At 34.2% G+C, this 22046-nt stretch overlaps 1 protein-coding gene across 1 annotated transcript; it reads right to left on the bottom strand.

Annotated features, from left to right (window-relative positions):
• Nucleotides 1-21115: 21115 nt before the first annotated feature.
• On the bottom strand, nt 21116-21526 carry LOC150098633 (tRNA pseudouridine synthase Pus10-like). The gene has a single exon (XM_090405294.1). The coding sequence runs from the start codon at nt 21524-21526 to the stop codon at nt 21116-21118; it is 411 nt and encodes a 136-aa protein (XP_090261420.1).
• Between the last annotated feature and the right edge of the window lie 520 nt (nt 21527-22046).

Genomic DNA, 22046 nt, shown 5'->3' with positions numbered 1-22046 from the left:
ATGCTTGCATATTTAAATTCTCCCATGATTATCAGCTGCATAGACCTCCCTAAATAATTACTTCTTTGCAGTGTGTGGACAATTGGGTAAGGACAAAGAAGAAATCTCTTAATGTGTTTCTTGAAGATTATTTTGTGGAAATGTATAGATATAGGGATTACTGCTCAAAAAAAAATAGGTAATGGAATGAAACCGGGGGAAGAGAAGGAAAAGGTGACCAGCAGCTGCTCGTTTTCTTATATGATTAGATGAAGCAGTGTAACGATGATACCAGTTCTGTGAGACAGTGCCGCTGAAAATAACCATTAACCACCTAACCGGTCACTATGGATCAAATACGCATCCTCATACGCTTCGTATCCATCATATATTTCAATGTAATATCAATGGGATTACAATTTTAATATGCACTTCTCATCCACGATAACCTCGACATTTACAGACGTCTAGGCCGGTAGCGTTGCAAGACATAATGTAAAAAGGGAAACTGACAAAAAAAAATGACAAGCAACTGGAAGAAACCTGTATGTGTGGGGGGTTCACCTATTAAACGAAGTATCCTCTCCTGGATAGCGTTCTTGATGTACCAAGAAAAGCAAGAAGAGTGATCCCAGGAAGAGAAACAGAGATTTCCTTTTGTCTGAAGATCTTTGTATTATAAAAAAAGTGAGAAAAAAAGTCATTGAAGTATTCAAATTTATGTTATGTTAGGGTTGATAAATTCACTAGAGTAGCTTCATCCATCTTGAAAATTGTAAGGAATATATGCGTAAGTCATTGGTAAGACAGGATCTTGAAGAAAGAATCATTTTAAATATTGCAAGGGTTCTCGAATGAAGAAAATTAATGGAGTGAACTTAATCTCGAAAAATTATGGACGACGTTTGCGATTAGTGAGAAAAGGTCAATGATGTACAGCAGGAACAGTGTGGGAGAAAGAGCAGTCAGAAATATTAGGAAGTGAAGGAGAAATGGGAAGGAAAAAAACCCATCCTATATGATATGCAATAAAGCGACCAGAGAGAGAGAGAGGTAAAGGGTGGAGAGACTGACAACTAATTCTCAATGGACAAAAGGTAGACTATAAGATGTAGCTTGGAAAGACGAATTCTCTGCCTGACTCGATGAAATGTGCTTTGGAAATAAGTTAAGAATAGTCACATTCTTAACAAATTCCTGTGTAGCTCAGTAGAAGTGGCGTTTGCACTCTACAGCGCTTGACTGTACCAAGAAAGGATTTGGTGGTTCAAATCTAGTCGCCGACTAGAGGAAATTTTTCTAAGCCTTTTTTCGACCGGTTCCCGAGTTAGTCGATCACTGGCACGAGCTAGCGGGTTTTTTCTCCCGGAAACTCGGGTTTTTCGTCCCGTAAACTCAAGAAAATCGACCATCAAACCCACACTATTTTCAGACATTAAAAATATTGTGTTAGGGCTAGGGACCACGAGATGGCGGCACTAGCTTGCCGCCCTCTTCACTGCGTACCCGATGAATCAGTGATAGCCCTGAGCCAGTAGCTACCAGTGGAGATTGAACTGCCCACTCAGTCTCCAAAAGTTAGATAGAGTAAACGGCCCCGCCTACTCCCTATACGGGAACAAATAGGCGTTAGCTGATTTTTTTTTTTTTTACATTCTTAACTAGAGGAAAATTTTGAATTTCTTCAAAATTTTTCACAGCATGCAAAGTTGCATAATTAATTAAGAGACCAACTGTGGAAGGACGGTGGCAGAATTTATATTGATGATCACTAATTTATTATTGGACTTCAAGATAGTGAAGCTGTTTGCTTTTAATGACCTTTTCCATTACTTTCCATATTACTGATCACATTAATATGGTCTCCGATTAATCTGCACAAAAGGAGAGTTGCCACAAAAACGTAGAGTTACCAAGGGAAAAATAGTTATTTGCAGTGAATTTTCAGGAAAGATAGTTGAGAAAAGTCGGGTGTCATAAGATGAGGATATCATTACTTATATCATTACTGATAACAAGTAGCTCGGCTTCTTCATTTTCAGCTTGATCTCCATAATCCTCTAGAGAATGAAGTTTGTGTGAATTCTGAAAACTGAAGTTTCCAAACAAAATAATCCCACTATTTGGGTAATTTGATTGCATGTGATCAACTTTCAAGATAAATAATCAAAACGGCAGTGTGGTTATCATAATTGTGAAAGGGAAAGACAGCAAATGAATGTAACGAAATCAGTCAAATATGTGTTGTGTCAGAAAAGGTCATACAGAGGAGATTGAGCTTGAGAGTTCGAAATTTCTGACAAGGAAAGTCAGATATATATATATATATATATATATATACAGGGTGTTCGGGATAAATTTGACAGTTTCGTAAGGAAAAAGAAAATCTTCTTTGTATCTATTAAATTTAATGAATTGACAAAAAACATTACAGGCAGAGTTAATTACAATACTATCAACAAGATTTACTCAAAATAACCACCATTAGCATCGATCACAGCTTCAATTCTGCTTCGGAACCTCGAACAAGCTGATGCTACAGTCTCCCTGGGAAGGGCCGCAAAAACTGTTTTAATTTTATCCATTAACTGGGCTTTTGTATTACTGGAAGTGCGATTGGTGTCTTTTTCAACTGCGCCCCATACAAAATAATCCATGGGGTTAAGGTCTGGGGAGTTTGGAGGCCAAACATTTGGACTGGTGAAGTCGTAGAAATTTTCAGACAACCATTTTTGACTTTTCCCAGAGCTGTGGCAAGGGGCCGAATCCTGCTGCCATACATACGGCCTACCATTGGCTACCCTTGTTATCCAGGGCTTGACTACAGTTAGCAACTCCACGAACAAAGCCCGAATTCCAATGCCAGGGTTCTTCAACACCTGTTCCTGCAGATTTGCGAGGAATTCTGCTGTACGAACGCAATCAGATCGTCTGCTAGGGATCTTTCTTCTTGCTACATCCTCGTAGTCACCATTGCAAGTCTCTAGTTCATGCCTGATTGTTTTTACTGTATTCAGGGAGCATTGGGCAGCAGTCGTAATATCCTTATTTTGATGGCGGGCACGAATCATCATGATACAAGTTATTCTCTTCCATGATTCAGGTGGGTTCCAGCTATCCATCCTTTCTGACATCTTGTATATGAATGAAGAAGGGTCCAAACCTTTTAAATGAAGAGAAGTGAGTGTTAATACATGTAACTTACGGAAAAATATAATTAATTATAAATATGTCAAATTTATCCCGAACACCCTGTATATATATATATATATATATATATATATATATATATATATATATATATATATATATATATATATATATATATATATATATACATACACACAAATGCACATGATCCATCGTCATCACAGAAGCCCTCAAAATATAGAAAAAGTAAACTGTATAGGATGCTAGCTGAGGCAGATGGAATACTAGATCAGTTTGATGCATGCAAAGAACGTATGTTTATTAATTCAGTGTTGAGACCAGATGAAGCGTGTGATTTTTCCTGTCATTTTTTGCATGAATTGTATGAGCTACTCGATCATTAGTATGGTAGTCTACATCTTGTACATTTTGGTCTGTCGCTCAGTATTCAGCAGCACAACTTATCACAAATACCATATTGCATAGTAAGCATGGAATCTGTAGAGTTAGGGAGGGAGACAGAGGCTGTGCTGACATAATTGCGAAAGTACTGATAATTGTGTGATGATATATGGCTAGTTACTTAAATATAACTAAAACGGTATTATTAATGGGGAATTTTAAAACGCTAGAAATTGATTGGGAGAATGAAAGAGCTGAGAATGTAACCGGTTATAAAGTTTTGGAGTAACTTTGTGATATTAATTTAAAGCAACATGTAGGGGCACTTATTAAGGGAATAGGATCTCGGATTTTATAACCTCAGAGGAGTTCTTGATTTTAGGGAAGAGAAAATTAACCCCTTAACGTACCAATTAAAAATCAGAAAGCGGTCGTTTTTCTGCCAATTTTTTGGGCGAGGGTGATTTGCTGGATCAAATTCATTATTATTTTTCAAATAATGATGAATTTGTGCAAACGCAAACGAAATAGCCGATACACGCCGTTGGCAACTTTTCTCGGCTGAAAGGAAATAGGCACAAGATTGTCTAGCGTCTATATTCGGTTGTATTTATATGTGAAACCAAAATTCAAAATCAATTTTGATGCAATAAACAAAAGACGTGTCACAGGCATCTTTATATGTTAAGGGGTTAAGGGAAGAGACTGATGTAAAATGGACAATTCTAAGGGACATCTTGCATAATTAAATATTTAGATTATTCATAGAAGTAAATTTCTTAACAAATCTGGAACAAATCAATCCCTGTAACTCCTTGTGTTTCCCAAAGGGAGTAAAAGTCATTCACTATTCTTCAAGCATTTACCAAAAATGAGCCTGAACTATCAATAAATCACTGCCACCATCTCCTGACCCCAAATCTTAATAATAGTATTGTTATCTGTAATCAGGGCCGTCGCCAGATTACATCGCGCCTTGAGGTAAACAATTAAATATCGCCCCTGATGGATTATAAGACAAAAATATAAGAAAATCTCCAATTGCTATTTTGTTTTTATTGCAAGAGAAACAGTAATGCAAAACCATTACATAATAATATTAATTAAATGTTTGCTCTACGGGGATATCGCACAATAAAACTGTTTATAAGCACTTCTAAATTTGAATTATAAGCTATGTCCGCCTCTATTGATATAGTTGCTAGACCAACCAATCTTTCTTGGGTGATTGCTGTTCGGAAATAATTTTAAATCATTTTAAGCTTGGTAAAACTTCTTTCCGCACTTGCTACGCTAACGGGAATTGTAAGCGAAGCAACGGCGCCTGCCACAATATGGCTGAACGGGCTCCCTTATTAAGCCGCGCTGTGAGGCAGGCCTCTATGCCACACCCTGTAGACGACATTGTCTGTAATAGTGTGAGTTTTACGTCAATTTTCTTGAGATACAGGGTTTAAAACCTGAAGGTAGAAAACCTTTCATGGCCCTTGCCAGAGAATGACTAGCTCGGGAACTGGTCAAAGACTAAGTTAGAGAAAGTTCCTCTAGATGGCGCAAAAACCGAACCAATAACAGTTTTTCTTCGTCCTGCTTAGCGCTATAATGCAGACACCACTTCCACAACATAAAGGCACCTATAAATCTGGAATCAGTTGAATGAATAACCAAGTTCTTACAGTAATACATTATAAGAAAAGGATATGGAAGGAGTATCAATTTGCTAAATCTGTTATTAAGTATGATAGATATAAGCAATTAACATTAACTAAACTATTGATTAAAGATTGTCAAGCAAAATTTGAATAACCACCAGAGAATGAGATGCTAGATTATTCCGAAATTCTTTTAAGGATGTGTTAAAATGGGTAAGAGTAATAGAAACGAATTAAACATAGCCAGTTCATGCAGAAGAATTCTAAATGACCCAGGTGTGGAGTAAAAGATTCAGTAGTACTGTATGCTGTAATTGTATATGTGATTGTTGGTTAGCTCGTTAGTTGCAGTGTGTTGAATTTATAATAGGACACAGAGAAGACATTTGAAGTTTATAAGTTAATTCAGGTCATAAATAGATACTGAGTTTGCTATTTGTCCAATTGGAGAAAATACTAGACGACACTACTATATTACAAAAGTACTACGACAGCTGTACTAGACGACAATAAAAAACAGTCCAGAATATAAAACTACACGGAGATCATTTTTTTTATCGTCCGGGTGAAAAAAAGCAATCGATTATAGAGCCGACTTCATTTATAATAAGCAAATTTATGTAATTTTAAGACAGATTTCGATAACTAATGGTTGGAGGATAGGTTACTTAAAATTTTATGATTATCTAATTTTGCATTGTCAAACGTACTGGTATTGTTATGTGTTTGTGTATATGTTTTAAAAAATAATAAAGAAGAAAGAATAAAATAAAACTGCCAAAAGAATGAATATCGTTATAGATTCTAGTCGCCAACCTCAACGTTTTTATAGATTTCCATTTCCCAAGTTATTCAATCTTTGGCTGGGGCAGTAGGGCTTTTTTCTCTCTCTCTCTCTGAAACTCAAACGTTTAATCCGAATTTTTTTAAAAAAAAGGGGAAAAAAATAAAGACTAGAATTCACAGTATTATAGACAATAATATGAATGGTTTGGGTAGCGAGATGGCGGCATTCATAGCTCACTACGACTGAAGGGCAAAGGAAGAAGACTGGTTGCCAACCAGTGGCAGTCAATGAAATATTTAAGTGGTGGTGCTGCATATACAAAATAAAACATTTCTAGTTTCGCCACAAAACCATTTAATTTTTTGATACCACTCACTGCTAAAAGACCTGATGTATTTTTTTTTTAATTTTTACTTATTCCTTCCTGACTAATAATAATATCTGGAGTAGGACGACCTTTATTTTTTCATGTAACGATAATTGAGAAAATATAATTCTTTTCATATTTTCAACAGTGACACTCGTCATAATTCAGCCTTGTATCTATAATAAATAATTATATGTTATTTTAAAAGCATAAAATAAGATTTACCAAATATATTTCACCCTCACCATGAACACACACCAATAATAAAAGTTTCGTATCTCACAGAAGTAGGGCGCACAAGCATACAATTTATCTGTAGTGACACTGCTCAACGAGCAGTGTCGGATTCACTTGTTACTTGCAGTGACAAGTGCAAACGAATATCGGCGAGTCTAGCCGAAACTGACCAAACGTGATAATTCCGACACTGCGCTAGATCGCAGTGTATTTGTTTCATAATCTAATTCCAATTAACTATTCAATCAATATCGAAACATAAGCTGTAACCTTTAACATGTTGTATTGCATTTATATATTGTTGTAAGCATTGTTATTATTTATAAACACAAACAAAATTTATTTTTTTCGTTTTTTCCTTGGGGATGCTGCAGTGTCGCAGTGCTTATGTAGAATCCGCCACTGTTGCCAACTGTCTTCTTCAAAAGTTATTCAGTGCAAAAAGAGCTCACCTACTCCCTTCGGGTAAAAATGAATAAAAGGCTAGAAAATGAATGGAAAGAAAAATATGAGCGAATTTGCACTAGCATGATATATATACCAACTGAACTGATACCTATCCAGTGACTGGTCAGTATAGAGTTTATTTTATCTGGTGTGCTCTCTCTCTCTCTCTCTCTCTCTCTAGTACTGAATTAGCTGGTCTCACATTGTGACTCTGGTTTCATCTTGGTATCCGGTTTTGCGCTTACAAAAATAAACTCGAACTTTGAACCCGTTTTTGTTTTAAAAACGGGTTCTAAGTTTGGGTATTTGTGAAGTTCAAGCTACTTCCCTCCTACATGACGCTGTCTTCTTGTGTAACAACGATAGCAATAAAAAATAGAAATAAGAAATCCTCTAAAGCCTTTTATTCTCCTATAGGGATTAGGCGAGGCCCTTTTAGCTGCTCTAACTTTCTCGAAACTGAGGAAGAAGTTCATTCTCTTCCTGTAGCCAATCAGAGATAACTGGTCTAAGACTATCATTAACTATAAACAGTAATTAGTGAAGAAACGTCTGACAAGTGTTGCCATCTCGTGGTCCCTAATCCTAAAACAATATTTATTGTCTGAAACAGTGTGGGTTCTACGGTTGATTTTCTTGAATTTACCGGACGAAAATCACGAGTTTCCGGGAGAAAAAAAACTGCTTGCCGGTGCCAGTGATTGACTAACTCGGAAGTGGTCAAAGTTCTGGTCAAAGAACTGGTCGCCGACAAGAGAAACTTCCTCTTGTCGGCGACTAGAATCGAAGTTATATCTTTCTCTGGAAGGCCTAGCATCATAGGTGCGAATGCCACTTTGACTGAGTTACAATAATAATTATAATTATAATCGCCAAACTTTTCCCTTGAAGGCAATATCTTAGATAGACATTTCAGTGTTCTTGTGGAGGGAAGAGTTTTAGTTAGTCATTGAAAATATTTGAGAAAAATGATTGTCACTCTGTACAGTCAGCTTCAGTTGTATTTATAGTTAACCTCAGTTACATCAGGTCTATTGGTTATCTATCAAAAATGCGATATGAGTAAATTCCGTGTTTCCAAGTTTGGTAAAATTTTATTGTAAAAAAAAAGAATTTAAAAGTCAACCATCAAAAGTTTATTACTTTATTATGAATACTATTAGTTTTTTTTTTAATTTGGATAAAACGTCTTTTTTAGTTTGACGTTTTAAGGATACTTGTGACATAAAGACTGAATAATATAATCATGCAGACACAAGAAAGATATTTAATTAACCAAATATTTCGGTCTTAGCTGAAAATAGCAGACCATCTTCAGTGGCACTACAAGAACAGTTTTAAAAAATATATACAAGGTGGAATACTAACAATAGATCATTTAAAAATAAAAAAATCCGAGTGATGTTATATCACGAAGTATTAAAGGGAATATTTTTAAGCAGAGACATGATTGAAATAAAGATATTAATTAATAATATTAAATAACATAAAATTAATAGGAATTAATGAGTTATCCTGATTAGACTTTCCCAGATTTTTGATATAGATATACAGTCATTCCGATTCAGGTTAGGACGACGGAGTAAGGCCTCTACGCTTTCTTTGAATAAACGTTCAAATTTATAACGGGATCTATGTAAGAGGCGAGTTTTTGACCAAAGGATGTTGTGGTTAGTTTCAATCCCGTGCTGAGCCAATCCAGATTTTTCAGGTTTGTTGTGATGAATAGAGGACTGATGTTCTTGGATTCTTTTTTCAAGAGAACGTCCAGTTTGTCCAAAATAGGAGGGCTCACAGTTGCAGGGAATTTGATAAACTCCAGGAAGAGACATATTTGAGCGTTTGTCTTTATGAGAAGGAAAATAGGAAGATAATTTGTTAATAGGTGAATACGTAGCTGTTAACTCATATTTCTTCAGAATTGTTGCGATAGGTTCTGAAACCCCGGAGATGCAAGGAATTGGAACTCGACGTATTGAATCTTTGTTGTTTTGTGGTGGATTATAAGAATCGAGAAGATGTTGAGTACTCTTTTCGGAAAAGCCATTGAGTTTCATCTGTTGTTGGATAGTAGAATGTTCTTTCTGTAGAAAATTAGAAGTAGAATAATTAGTTATGGCTCTTCTGATTGGACATTTTATGATTCCTGTTTTTTGACAAGGATGATGGGCTGATTCTTTAAGAATATAACGACTTGTGAACGTTGGTTTCCTGTAAACTGTAGTTGTAAAAGTATTTGAAGGTGACCGGATGAGGAGAACGTCTAAAAAAGATAACTGGTTGTTTTCTTCCATTTCCATAGTAACGTTTATACGATGATGTAAGGAATTGATACTGTTTAAAAAAGAAGGTAAGGAGTCTTTGTTGTGCGGCCATACAGTAAATATCTCATCTATATATCTTACCCAAAAGGATGGTTGAGGGAAAATAGATGAGAAGAGGACTTTTTCTAGATGTTCTAAATAAAAGTTGGCTAAGGCAGGAGAGAGAGAGGACTTCCCATGGCCGTTCGTTCTACTTGGCTTCTACTTCTAAAGTCTCCTTGAGAGGTACATTTGTATATAAAGATTCTATATCAAAGCTCACCATAAGATCTGTAGGTTGCAATGAGACATTTTTCAGTTTTTCTAAGAAATCTGAGGAATTTTTTTAGAAAGGAACTAGAGTTGCCTATGTGAGATTTCAATAATTTAGCTAGATATTTGGCTATACGGTAGGTAGGAGAATCAATACAATCTACTATTGGACGAAGAGGAAAGTCAATCTTATGTATTTTAGGAAGAACATAAAATCTAGGAGGTCTTGCAAAATGAGTTTTAAGTCTTTCAGTTGTGTCTCTATCTAAACTGATGACTTCATCTAAGAGAGAATTTAATTTCTTTAGTTGTCTGTTGGTTGGATTATAATCAAGTTCTTGATATGTGGAGCGTTCTCGAAGTAAAAGAGAAAGTTTTCTTCTGTAATTTGCTGAGTCCATAACTACTGTTGCTTTTCCCTTGTCAGCTTTGGTGATAATGAGGTGATTGTTTTTTCTCAAGGACTGTAAAGATTTCATTTCAAAAAGAGATATGCTGGAAGTTTGGCCTTAAGTAGAGAAGAAGCGACTTCTAGGCGAAGAGCATTAGCTTTATTACTAGTTAGATGACCGAGATTCCGTTCAATGTTAACTAGGAAATCTAGATATGGTATCTTATTAGGAACAATAAAAAAATCATGTCCTTTTGACAGGATGAGGGTTTCGCTATCAGTTAGAGGACGTTCGAATATATTGACAATCCAATTATCTGGAGTTTTGAAGGGCTTGAATTGTTTAGACGAAATATTTTCGGTTTAGATGTTGACTTAGTTTATTATATGCTCGTTGAGTAGAACGTTTAGCCACATTTAGAACTAAATGTGGTCAAAAACTCGGATCTTACATAGATCCCGTTATAAATTTGAACGTTTATTCAAAGAAAGCGTAGAGGCCTTACTCCATCGTCCTAACCTGAATCGAAATGACTGTATATCTATATCAAAAATCTGGGAAAGTCTAATCACGATAACTCATTAATTCATATTAAATTTATGTTATTTAATATTATCAATTAATATATTTATTTCAATCATGTCTCTGCTTAAAAATATTCCCTTTAATACTTAGTGATATAGCATCACGGGGCTTGTTCTATTTTTAAATGATCTCTTGTTAGTATTCTACCTTGTATATATTTTTTAAAACTGTTCTTGTAGTGCCACTGAAGATGGTCTGCTATTTCCAGACCGAAATATTTGGTTAATTAAATATCTTTCTTGAGTCTACGTGATTATATTATTCAGTCTTTTTTAGTTAGAAGAAGAAGCCAATGTCGAAATTTTTATCAGATGTACAAACGTCATAGTATTCACAGTTGAATGTTTTCAGAATTTCCTGCGCTGGTACCACAAAGTGTTCATTTTCCCTTTCACATTCACTACTTTTAGCTTCTTGAAAGCTTCAGCTTGAAAGCTTTCAGCTTCATAGCTAGAGGTATATTCAGAAAGATTAAAATCGTTGGGAATAAAAATACACCAGAAAATACATTTGAATTTTTTGGAAATTAAATTAAGACCATACTATCAAACTGGAATAGTACTACCGATTAGAAATAATTAATTAGAATTTTTGATAAAGAACGTTTGTTTTACCATACCAACTACAGACAGATACAATACGTATAACAGCCACTAAATCAGAAACTTTTGTTTTACATATAGGCATGCGACTGTCAATATCCATCCTTTTCCGATCCTTACACATACTTCAGTGTGATGTGGTCGGAAACAGCTTTCATTCAATGCTTCAGTCAATTGCTGCATACGTAGTTCTCTTTGACCTAACCAGCCTAATCAGATGACAGCAATCTCGTTACTAACAGACTGTCTTAGGACCACAGTCATGCTTCTTAGACAAGCATGGGGGCTATTTTTCCACTGATTAAACATCCAGTATATCTCACCCTTTAAGAAACCAGTGAGTTCTGCTATTTTCAAAATCGTGGCTCCAGACAGATGGGCGTCCACAATAAGCCATTTATCGAACTCCGAAATATCCCTTGTTTTTCCCATTATTATCAACACTATTGACGATTACTGACCAGCAGTATTCTTGGTTGCCTAGAACACGTGGTGAAGCACGTGACTAAGTATTTTGCATATACGCTGCATAAGTGACTTTTACGTACATCTGCATAAAGATTTCTAATTCAGTGACCGGTAAGTGTATGAATTTGGGAAGTTCTAGAATTTATGCTGTTGCAGTCCAGATGGATTTTAGTGGAAGACCAACAACGATAATAATAAATCATTATGTTTTGCTCACAAAAAACTTTGCTGAATGAAGTTTTTATTACTCTGTAGGATTTCTTCAAGTACGTATTCTATTTGGTTGTCCATGAGTGCAACAAAATTCATCTGGGAGACAGTAGAGGTAGTGACTGCATGATTTTTTTATGACAATCCCATTCATAAGTGATGTTTATAAAGTGACTATAAAGTTATAAATGCACGTTACATTATGACTTGAGCGCCCTACGGGAAAGCTGATCCTGGAATCCTGCACAAAATATATTTCTTTTTAAATCACTGTCTCTAATTGATGGATTAGTGTTCTCACAGTGGACGACGAAACTCATCTACAAACACCTAAAGACATTCACAAACATCCATTACTTTATGGTTTTCTTTGCCGACCGTTTGAAGAACAGAAGCTGTCTACTCAGACAACAAAGCCATCAAATATTACTTTTATATAAATTACCGGTAATAAATTTCCAATGCCGTTATGTTTCCAAAAAGAAAGGAAGTACTCTTTTAGCACTCTTAAAAGTAGTAGGAAGTACTCTTTTAGCATTCTTAATAGAAGTAGGAAGCACTCTTTTAGCACTTTTTTTCATAAATTGGTGACAGCCGATCTCCACTTCCTTCATCGCTGGAAATGAGAATTCTTTCGAGCTGCCATGAATAGACCAAGACGGCATATGACTGCTTCCATCAGTCGTTCCTAATTCTTAACTAAAAAAAAACATTTAACGTCTTTTATTCCCTTATAGGAGTAGGTGAGGCTGTTTTAGCCTGAACTGAGTGGGCAGTTCAGTACCAGTCTCCACTGGTAGCCAATCAGAGATAGCTGGCCCAAGGCTATCATTAATTATGAGGCACACGGTGAAGAGACATCTAATAAGTGCCGCCATCTAGTGGTACCTAACCTAAACACTCTAGTTTTTGTGTCTGAAAATAGTGTGTGGTCCACGGTCGATTTTCTTGAGTTTACAGGACGAAAAATCCAAGTTTCCGGGAGAAAATACTTGCTTGCCTGTGCCAGAGATCGACTAACTCGGGAACTGGTCGAAAAAAGGGCTTAGAATAGGCTCCTTTAGTCAGCGACTAGCATAGAACTCGCGATGCTCTTTCTTTGACTGGTTTAGCGCTGAAGAGTGCAAATACCACTTCCGCTGGGTTACGCAGTCTCTTAATTAGTATATCATATACATAATATACATAAAAATAAATTACATAATATATAGAATAAATGAAAAAAAATTAGTACATAAAAATAATACAATATTATATATGCTATACTGTCGAATTTTCTGCCTTGTGCTAAAAAATGACTTCTTAAGAGAAAAAAACTCTGCTTACCAAAAATTGTAAAATTCCAAAACCTACTGGAAAAAAAATCTCTAGTTGATGGCTAGAATCGAACTTATCATTCTAGAATAATATGTAATGATACATGTAGTAAATATCAGTGGCGGCCGGTGAAAATTTTAAGTGGGGTGCTGGAGATTTTGAAAAAATATGAAAAAAAAAACACTTTTTTTTTCCTAATCAGTAACGAATTTATTAATAAATAAATTTACATATTAAAAATTGCTTTATTAAAAATATTTCATCCTCACCACGAAAAAACACCAATAATAAATGTTTCGTATCAATAGCAATGACAAGTGCAAACGAATATCATTTGTTTTGTGTAACGATAATTGAAAAAATATAATCATTTTCATATTTTCAAAAGTGACAGTCGTCATAATTCAGCGTTGTATCTATAATAAATAAATAATTATATGTTATTTTAAGAAAATAAAATAAGATTTACAAAAAAATAGTTCACCACGAACACGAACCAATAATAATAAACGTTTCATATCTCACAGAAATAATGAGCGCAGGCATAAGATACACTGCCCAAGCGGCAGTGGGAATGACGTAACGTGCAATGACAAGAGCAAACGAATATCGGCGTTAGATCGCAGCGCATTTATTTCATAATCTAAAGTGTTACGAACAATTCCAATTATTAACTATTCAATCAATGCAGAAACATGAGCAAACAGAAACCTTTAACATGTTGTATTGCATTTATATAATGCAAGCAATGCTATTATTTATAAACTGAAACAAAATTTAATTTTTATATTTTTTTCCTTGGGGGTGCTGCAGTGTTGCAGTGCTTATGTACGGGCCGCCACTAGTAAATATGCTATTGCTGTACCAGTATTACAATGATCACTAACATACAATAACTAACCAAGCTTATTCAAAGCAAATAAGTAAGAATATTCACAGAATACTTGCGTATATGGAATACTCTGACACATTTATAACTCATTGCACCAATTTTTTTTAAGCTTGGGACTGGATTACAAGCAAAAATAGTGATCAAGAAACCCAGAGAGTGAAAAGTGTAGTTACAGTACAGTTGCAGAGGCGATGAGTTTTAATCCATATCCTTGACAAGCAAATTAAAATTGGAAGAGAAGTAGGTAAAGTGAAGTAAAGAAAAGTAGCAATAATTTAAGGACTTCGTTGCTTGAGTAGATAGCGTATTCGGTCTCCAAGCGATTGTGAATGTTTTTAGAATTCTGTGAATGTGCTAAGTATTTGGAACATAGCGGCTGCTCGATGCTAAAAACTAATATATACATGTTAGTTTTTATCTTACATCAACGTAAGACTTCATTTTTCCCTTCAATGAAATATATGTCTGCCTGTATTGAAAAACAAGTAGATTTTTTTTTTCTTTTTTTCTTTTTTGTTTTCTTCGGCACGCCTTAGTCGCTTCTGTTTGGATCTTCATATGTTTATTTATATAAGTGCAACACAATATAAAATAATACAAATATATGACTCATTTAGATCCTAATCAATTTTGAAATTTTTGCAAACATATCTTTATCGGTTACGAATGGTACTTAGCTTTGTCAAAAACATAATAACTGAGTGAATCCTTTATCGCCAAAGTCAGGGCCTTTGTTAGGATATATGCTGCTCCTAGGCAAGCATTATTTTGCCTTCCCTAAATAAAACAATATATGTAAGATTAAAAAAAATAATAATAAAAAAGAAAACGTATTTTAATGGGTGAGGTACGATTTTGCTGGTTTTTGCCGCCTTCCAAACTTGACGCTCCTTATTTGTTTAGTGGGTTACGACGACTGTGGTCAAAGATAAATAATAATAATAATAATAATAATAATAATAATAATAATAATAATAATAATAATAATAATAATAAACTTGGGAATATGAAAGAAAATAAAATCCTTATATCCAAAATCTCCAATAAACTAGTATAACAGTGGTAACCATGACGACGAATATATCCTTGGTTTAGCAAATCTCTATTTAATTTCCTACATGGAAATCACATGTTTCTAAACGGAAATAGATTTTATTAAAATAAACAGTGAAATCCATTTCTGTTTAGAAATACATGGTCTCCATACCGAAAAATAAACGCATATAGCCAGTGACACACCCAAGGGGGGGGGGGGGGGGCAATTGGCCCTGGCCCTCCCAAAGAAAAAGGAAAAAACACTAGAAAATTGTCCAAAAATCTTTTCCTAATTAAAATTCATTTTTTTATTTATGTTGTGGTGTCGTGTCTTCTATTTCTATACTACTTGAATACAACTATGAATTAGCGATCATTGCAGATGCTCAGTCATAGGTCGTATGCGATGCGTAGTGTGTATTCTCAAATCGTCTACTCAACTCGGGCCCTCCCAAGATTAAATCATGAGTGCGCTATTGCATATAGCATTATTATACAAACCTCATAACTTAAATTTTTAAGAATGATGTTATGATTTCATGGCTTTTACTTACTCCTCTTAATTATGTTACGCCAATAAGCTTAAAGTTCGCAAATAAACAGAATTTCTCACTTATTCACAGGAACAACAACAGCAAACAAAAATCTTTATTTATTTGTTTATTTTAGATGACTTGAGCTATAGACATTACACATCGCACTTTGAAATATTGTCACTAGATGGCAGCAACACTGCCTTCACTGATTTCAGAGTGCGTCTCTGAAGTAACGGTCAAATATTTAAGAAACTGTAAACACCGCTGTGCATGGGCGTCCGCAGAAAATTTCTCGGGAGGGAGTGTCCGTGCCCCCCCCCCCCGCGAACGCCCATGCTGCTGTGGATTTAAAAATCCAGTCAAATCAGATTAACGTTCGTCAAAAAAATATCCATTTTATGTGCTTTTATGTGCCATGTTTTAAATGGTTAAAATATCCATTTCATCCATTTAAAGTTAGATAGATTGGTAATTCAGTAGTAATATATTAATTTGAGTTTCGACCATCTGTAGATACAGAACAGCAGAAACGCCACCCTAAATGAATGTACTCAGTAATTTGTATACTGAATTTTTGTAGTAGTGAAAAAATGTAATAATAATAATAATAATAATAATAATAATTTTTATTGATTTCTGAAATATTTACACAATTACAATAATCGTCTTTAGTGACATTCCAGCTCGTAATTTTTACAAAATTCAGCACTAAATGCTGCATGTGTGATTTTTTTTTCTACATTACATTTCAATTAAAATTTTGATAGTAATACTTTTTGCATCTATATTAACAATGATTGCACGGAATTTTTGAATAATGGATAATAATAATAATAATAATAATAATGTCTCAGATAAATTACATACATATGATTATTACAGATGATTATTACAGACTTTTTTTTTTTTTTTTTTTTGCATAATACTTCGCAAAAGTTCGCAAGTAAACAGAATTTCTCACTTATTCACAGGAACAACAACAACAAACAAAAATCTTTATTTGTTTGTTTATTTTAGATGATCTGAGCTTATTATTTTATACATAATGTTATTTTATTTGTTATTTAATTTGTTATTTTATACATAATGTTTACACATTATGTATAAAATAACATTTTTTCTGTTTTCATCGTACAGAGTATTTACATATTTGCAATTAATGCATATTACACTTGATGCTCTGTACATTATACTGTACGCAGTTTAAGGCACATTATTTCTTTTTAATGCTGTTTTCTTTGGATACAAATTCATATACTTTTTTTTATATATCTGTATCTTCATTATTATTATACACCGTACTGACTGTTTTGTTACATAATTTGCAGTCTTTGATTATGAGGAGTACGTGTAGATGAATGACGCGGATTAATCCAACCTACTTCGAAGTTTGGGTTAGCTTTTATGAAGAAGTGGGATTAGCCTTCTCTATTTATGTTGTTGTTACCGTTTATGCATGGGATGTAGGCATTGGATGCTGGTGATTTGTGATGTGTATATTAGTGTTAATGGTATATTAAGTTTGTTGGTATATTTTCCAGAGTTCGTGTTTTAATGTTCTGTAGTTGTCTATGTGTTTTAAATTATTTGGTAGGCTGTTGAATAGCGTGGGTATCTGATGTGATCTCACCAAAGTACCATATGAGTTGTTGAAGGGTTTAGGGATGTAGAGAGTTGTTGTGGGTCGTGTTATACGATATGTGTTTCTGTTGTTTCGATAAGTGATGTTGAAGTAATTCCTTATTAATGTTATGTAGTGTTTCAGAATTTTAATGCTCAGGATTTTGTGTATCGCCATGTGCTGGTCGGATATTGGTTGTTGCGTATAAGATGTCCAAATCACTGTTGACACAATTTTCCTATGTAATATTTCTAATTTTGTTAGGTGGCTGTTTGATATGTTTGCATAGACTGTTATACCGTATCTGAGTAGGGATTCGCAGATACCATGATATAGGAGTTTTTTTTTTTATTTATGTTAGATGGAATAATGTCTTTTACTTGGAAGAGTTTCGCTGCGATGATGCGGAGTTTGGTATGTAGGTATTCTATATGTTTTATCCATTTAAGGTGGCCATTTAAGGACTATTATTATTATTATTAAAGTGTATTTTTTATTTTTTTTTGGACACAATATACCGGTAATTTTACTACTACTTTTTTTTTTACATATGATACATACATTTGATTAAATATGATACAACATTACACATTTGTTAAATATGATACATATATTTGATACATTTGTTTACATATGATACATACATTTGATTAAATATGATACAACATTACACATTTGTTAAATATGATACATATATTTGATACATTTGTTTACATATGATACATACATTACATTACATGCATTTGTTTACATATGATACATACTTGATTACATATATTCTTTTAAAAAAATTTCAATCCTTTTTTTTATTATTGAAATTATGATTAATATTGTGATTACATATTTACAACACATAAGATTACCTATTTACAACAGGTTTAATTCTGTTTTTTTTTTTTTTTTTTTTTTTATTTTTTATTGTAACAGCGAAATTCGTACAGATTTTTTTCCCTCCTGTATAATGTATTAATAATAACATAATACAGCATTTATTCGTTTAACAATGAGTTATATATATTTACAATTTTGATTTTTTTTTATTATTATTATATTTAAGTACTGTAACTACAGCGCTGAAATGTGATTATGGGTTTGGATTTATTTATTTATTTATTTATCTTGAATGAGATGTAATTTCTCAGGCTTTCATTCTCGAAGCTTATTTGTAAACTTATCTGAGGATGACACTAGTTAGTTATTATTTATGGGTTTGTTTGCTGTGTTTTGAAGTTACGAAATCAAACCATGTTTAATAGGTTTGATATCCACTGCAACCATTGACTAAGAAATTCGCCCGCCCGCACGCACGCACGCACGCACGCACGCACGCACACACGCACGCACACACACACACACACACACACACACACACACACACACACACACACACACACACACACACACACACACACACACACACACACACACACACACACACACACACACACACACACACACACACGATAGCTTGGATGAACAAATATATTGTGTTTCATTAAGTTTGTATGGTATTTTGGGTGCGTGTTTCTTGTTCATAGTATGTCCTTAGAGCTCTTTTCAGGCTATTGTAGTTTGTAAGGTTTCTGTATTCAAAAGGTAATTTGTTTATCATGTCTGGAATGTAGAAGTTTCGCGTGGCCTCTCCGTAGTGATTATTGTATTTATATGTGATATAATTAGTAGTCTGAGGTCTTGTTATACGGTATGTATTTCTAACTGTCCTGTAGTTGGCATCGAAATAATGTTTTAGCAAGGCTGCATAGTAACATAAATGTTTTGCTGTCAGTATTTTGTGTTCTGACATTGCAATGTTTATAAGGTCGTGATTTTCTCTTTGTTCCCAAAAGATCAGTTTCGTCATTTTGTACTGTAGCGACATTAATCTATTTAATTTGTAGGGTGCACACAAAGCATACGTTGTTATAGCGTATCTTAGTATATTTTGGCATAGTGCTTTGTATATTAGTGTTTTTAGGCGTGTGGGAACTATGTCTTTTAATCTGTAGAGTTTGCCAGTTATTGTTCGGAGTTTGTTGTGTAGATGGTTTATGTGGCTATTCCAGTTCATATCTGCATCGAGGTAAATTCCAAGGTATCGTATTGTTTCAACCTGAGTGATTGTAGTGGTTTTGCTGTTCTGTGTGTTTTTTATGTTGGAAAGTGGATGTTGAATGGTTATATATTTGTTATCAACTGGTCGCGTCAGAGGATTTCATTAATTTTGAATTCATCATAAATTCTCAATATCATTAATTTTGTCTTATCTGAGTTTAGGTGTATGGAGTTTTTGGTGAGCCAGTCTATGAGCAGATTTATGTCATGTTGCATATTTGTTTGGGCTATGTTTGCGTTATTATGGATGGATATTATAGCTGTATCGTCTGCGTATTGGAAGATCTTACCTTTGAGAAGTAGCTGATTAATATCGTGCGTGTAAATTTTGAATACAGTTGGGGAGAGAACAGCTCCCTGTGGCACCCCACAGGTTACTGGTAGCTCTCTACTTCAGTTTGACCCGATACGTGTGATATGTTTTCTATTTTGAAGGTAGTTTGTAAACCACCTGTGCAGAGGTCCATCTATTCCAACATGTCTCAGCTTTTCTAACAAAGTTTGATGTGTGAGTGTATCAAATGCTTTAGTTAGATCAATAAAGACTACCATGGCAATTTTGTTTTTGTCTAAGGCAGTATTAATTACGTCTGTAAAGTCTTCCAAGAGAGATGTTGTTCCCTTATTTTTCTGAAAACTGTATTATGTTTTGGGGATAATATGAAAGTTCTCTGTATATGCTGTGAGTTTCTTTAGTACGACCGCTCCATAATTTGATTGATAATTGGTAATGCTGCTATGGGTCTAATTGCTGATTAAATTTCTTTTTCTATGTTTGTATATGGGTGTGATTATGGTGGTCTTGAGAATACTTGGTATCTGTCCTATTTTAAATATTTTATTTATTAATTTTAGTATGATAGTGCCCAGGTTAGTTGGTGGTATCCTTAGGCCTTATCATATCAATTACCGGGCCTTTGTTTGGTTTGATTTGATGTATTACAGAGAGAAGTTCTGCTTCTTTTATGGTTGGGAACCATAATGTCTATTTATTATGGTTATATTTATTATGGTTGGGAAACCATAATAAATTTAATTAATAATAATAATAATAATGTTTTAATTGTATATATGTAAATACGTCGTAAAATAATAAATTATGATATTGATATTGAAAAAAATATACGAGAATTAAAGCATTTATCACAAAAAAAAACATTCATCAGTATTATTATTATTATTATTATTATTATTATTATTCCTGATACCTCCAAGGAGTCCGAAGACTCATCACGGGAGGACATCTACAACTGTCTCTACACCTAACCGCTACTACGAATCATCTCCATCAACGCCATCTACCGCCCACCTCCAACACCACCACAACTAGTAATTTTGTCTGTAAATTGCGTGTGTTCTGAAGGGCCGATTTGTATGTATGCGGGATGAAAAACCCGAGTTTCCGGGAGAAAAATCCCTGCTACCTACGTATGAGATCGGCTAACTCACCTTCGAATTGAAATCGACCAGATAAAGATTCCTCCCGTCGCGACGAGAATCGAACTTAGGCCTATTCCAATCGAAGGGCGCAATGTACCGTCGTTCTTCCAATTGCGCTACTTTTTTTTTTTTTTTTTTTTTTTTTTTTTTTTTTTTTTTATATATATATATATAATCATCACTTGATGTAATTAAAATCAAAATGATTTACAATAAAATGCAATATACATCTTTTCATTTAAGTTAGACTAATTTGTTGTTCCTTGTATCTTCAGACTCAGGCAGTTTTCTATAAATTAATGAAACTATCAGCTGATAGGTGGCGGCCAGTCAAGTTCAACAGACTCAACATCTAAGTGCACTATATCTGTCTCAGCTGCTAACAACAAACCTAAATTAAGTAATGTTCTACCAAAATCTCCATGAACAAATTCTTTTACATATGTTCCTGCTTGAGTAGTAAGGCGAAGTGTAAACATATGATGATGATCATCTGCATCTGCTTTCATCTCATGGATTATTCTTTCACGTTCTGCCAAAGGACGCCTGCGTAATACTCTAATTGGAGTCTTTTGTTTCAATACAAGGTCTTTGATTGAATCTAAGCATTTGATATCATCATGTGTAAAAGGCCGATTAATACAACACAAGGCAGAATAAGTTTTTTTCTTTTCCTCTTCTCCTTTCTTCAACTTTTGAGTATCATCCTTGGAAACCATCTGAAGATCTCTAATTGCCACATGCTCTGTACCGTTGTTCACTTCATGTATATATGTTCATCAGTATGTATGTAAATAAATATACATACACTTTGTAGTGTATGTTTGTACTAAACAGGCAATATTTTAATTGAATATATGTAAATACTGTGTATAATCACACTTTGTATAGTCATACTGTTTTTCAAAGTTTTTTTTTTTTTTTTGGGGGGGGGGGGGGGGAATGTGAACTATAATATGTAATATTATTTAGTTTTTGTGACTGTGAATTATATAATTACAAATAATTAAAACAATTATTCAAAAAATTATGATTATTAAAAATTATGTATATTTATATTTATAAAAAAAATAATTTAATAGGTGAAAAACTGTAAAGTGATTAATGGAGAAAGTGTAGCGGCACGGCACAGGTTGGTTGTGGTAAACTGTGATATAAAAGGGGGGAAGAAGAAGAGACGGAAGTGGCGGATACAGAGCAGAATAAAGTGGTGGAAATTGGAAGAGGAAGGCCCAAGGA

The sequence above is a fragment of the Typopeltis vanoorti genome, chromosome 15, assembly GCF_054136105.1.
Source record: "Typopeltis vanoorti isolate ZY-2024b chromosome 15, IOZ_Tvanoo_1.0, whole genome shotgun sequence".
NCBI lineage: Eukaryota > Metazoa > Arthropoda > Arachnida > Uropygi > Thelyphonidae > Typopeltis > Typopeltis vanoorti.
Note: the sequence above shows the minus strand (reverse complement) of the source record. Positions and strands in the feature narration are given on the sequence as shown.

Coding starts and splice junctions, on each gene's coding strand:
- LOC150098633 (XM_090405294.1), bottom strand. CDS start 21,526: ATGGTTTCCAAGGATGATACTCAAAAGTTGAAGAAAGGAGAAGAGGAA.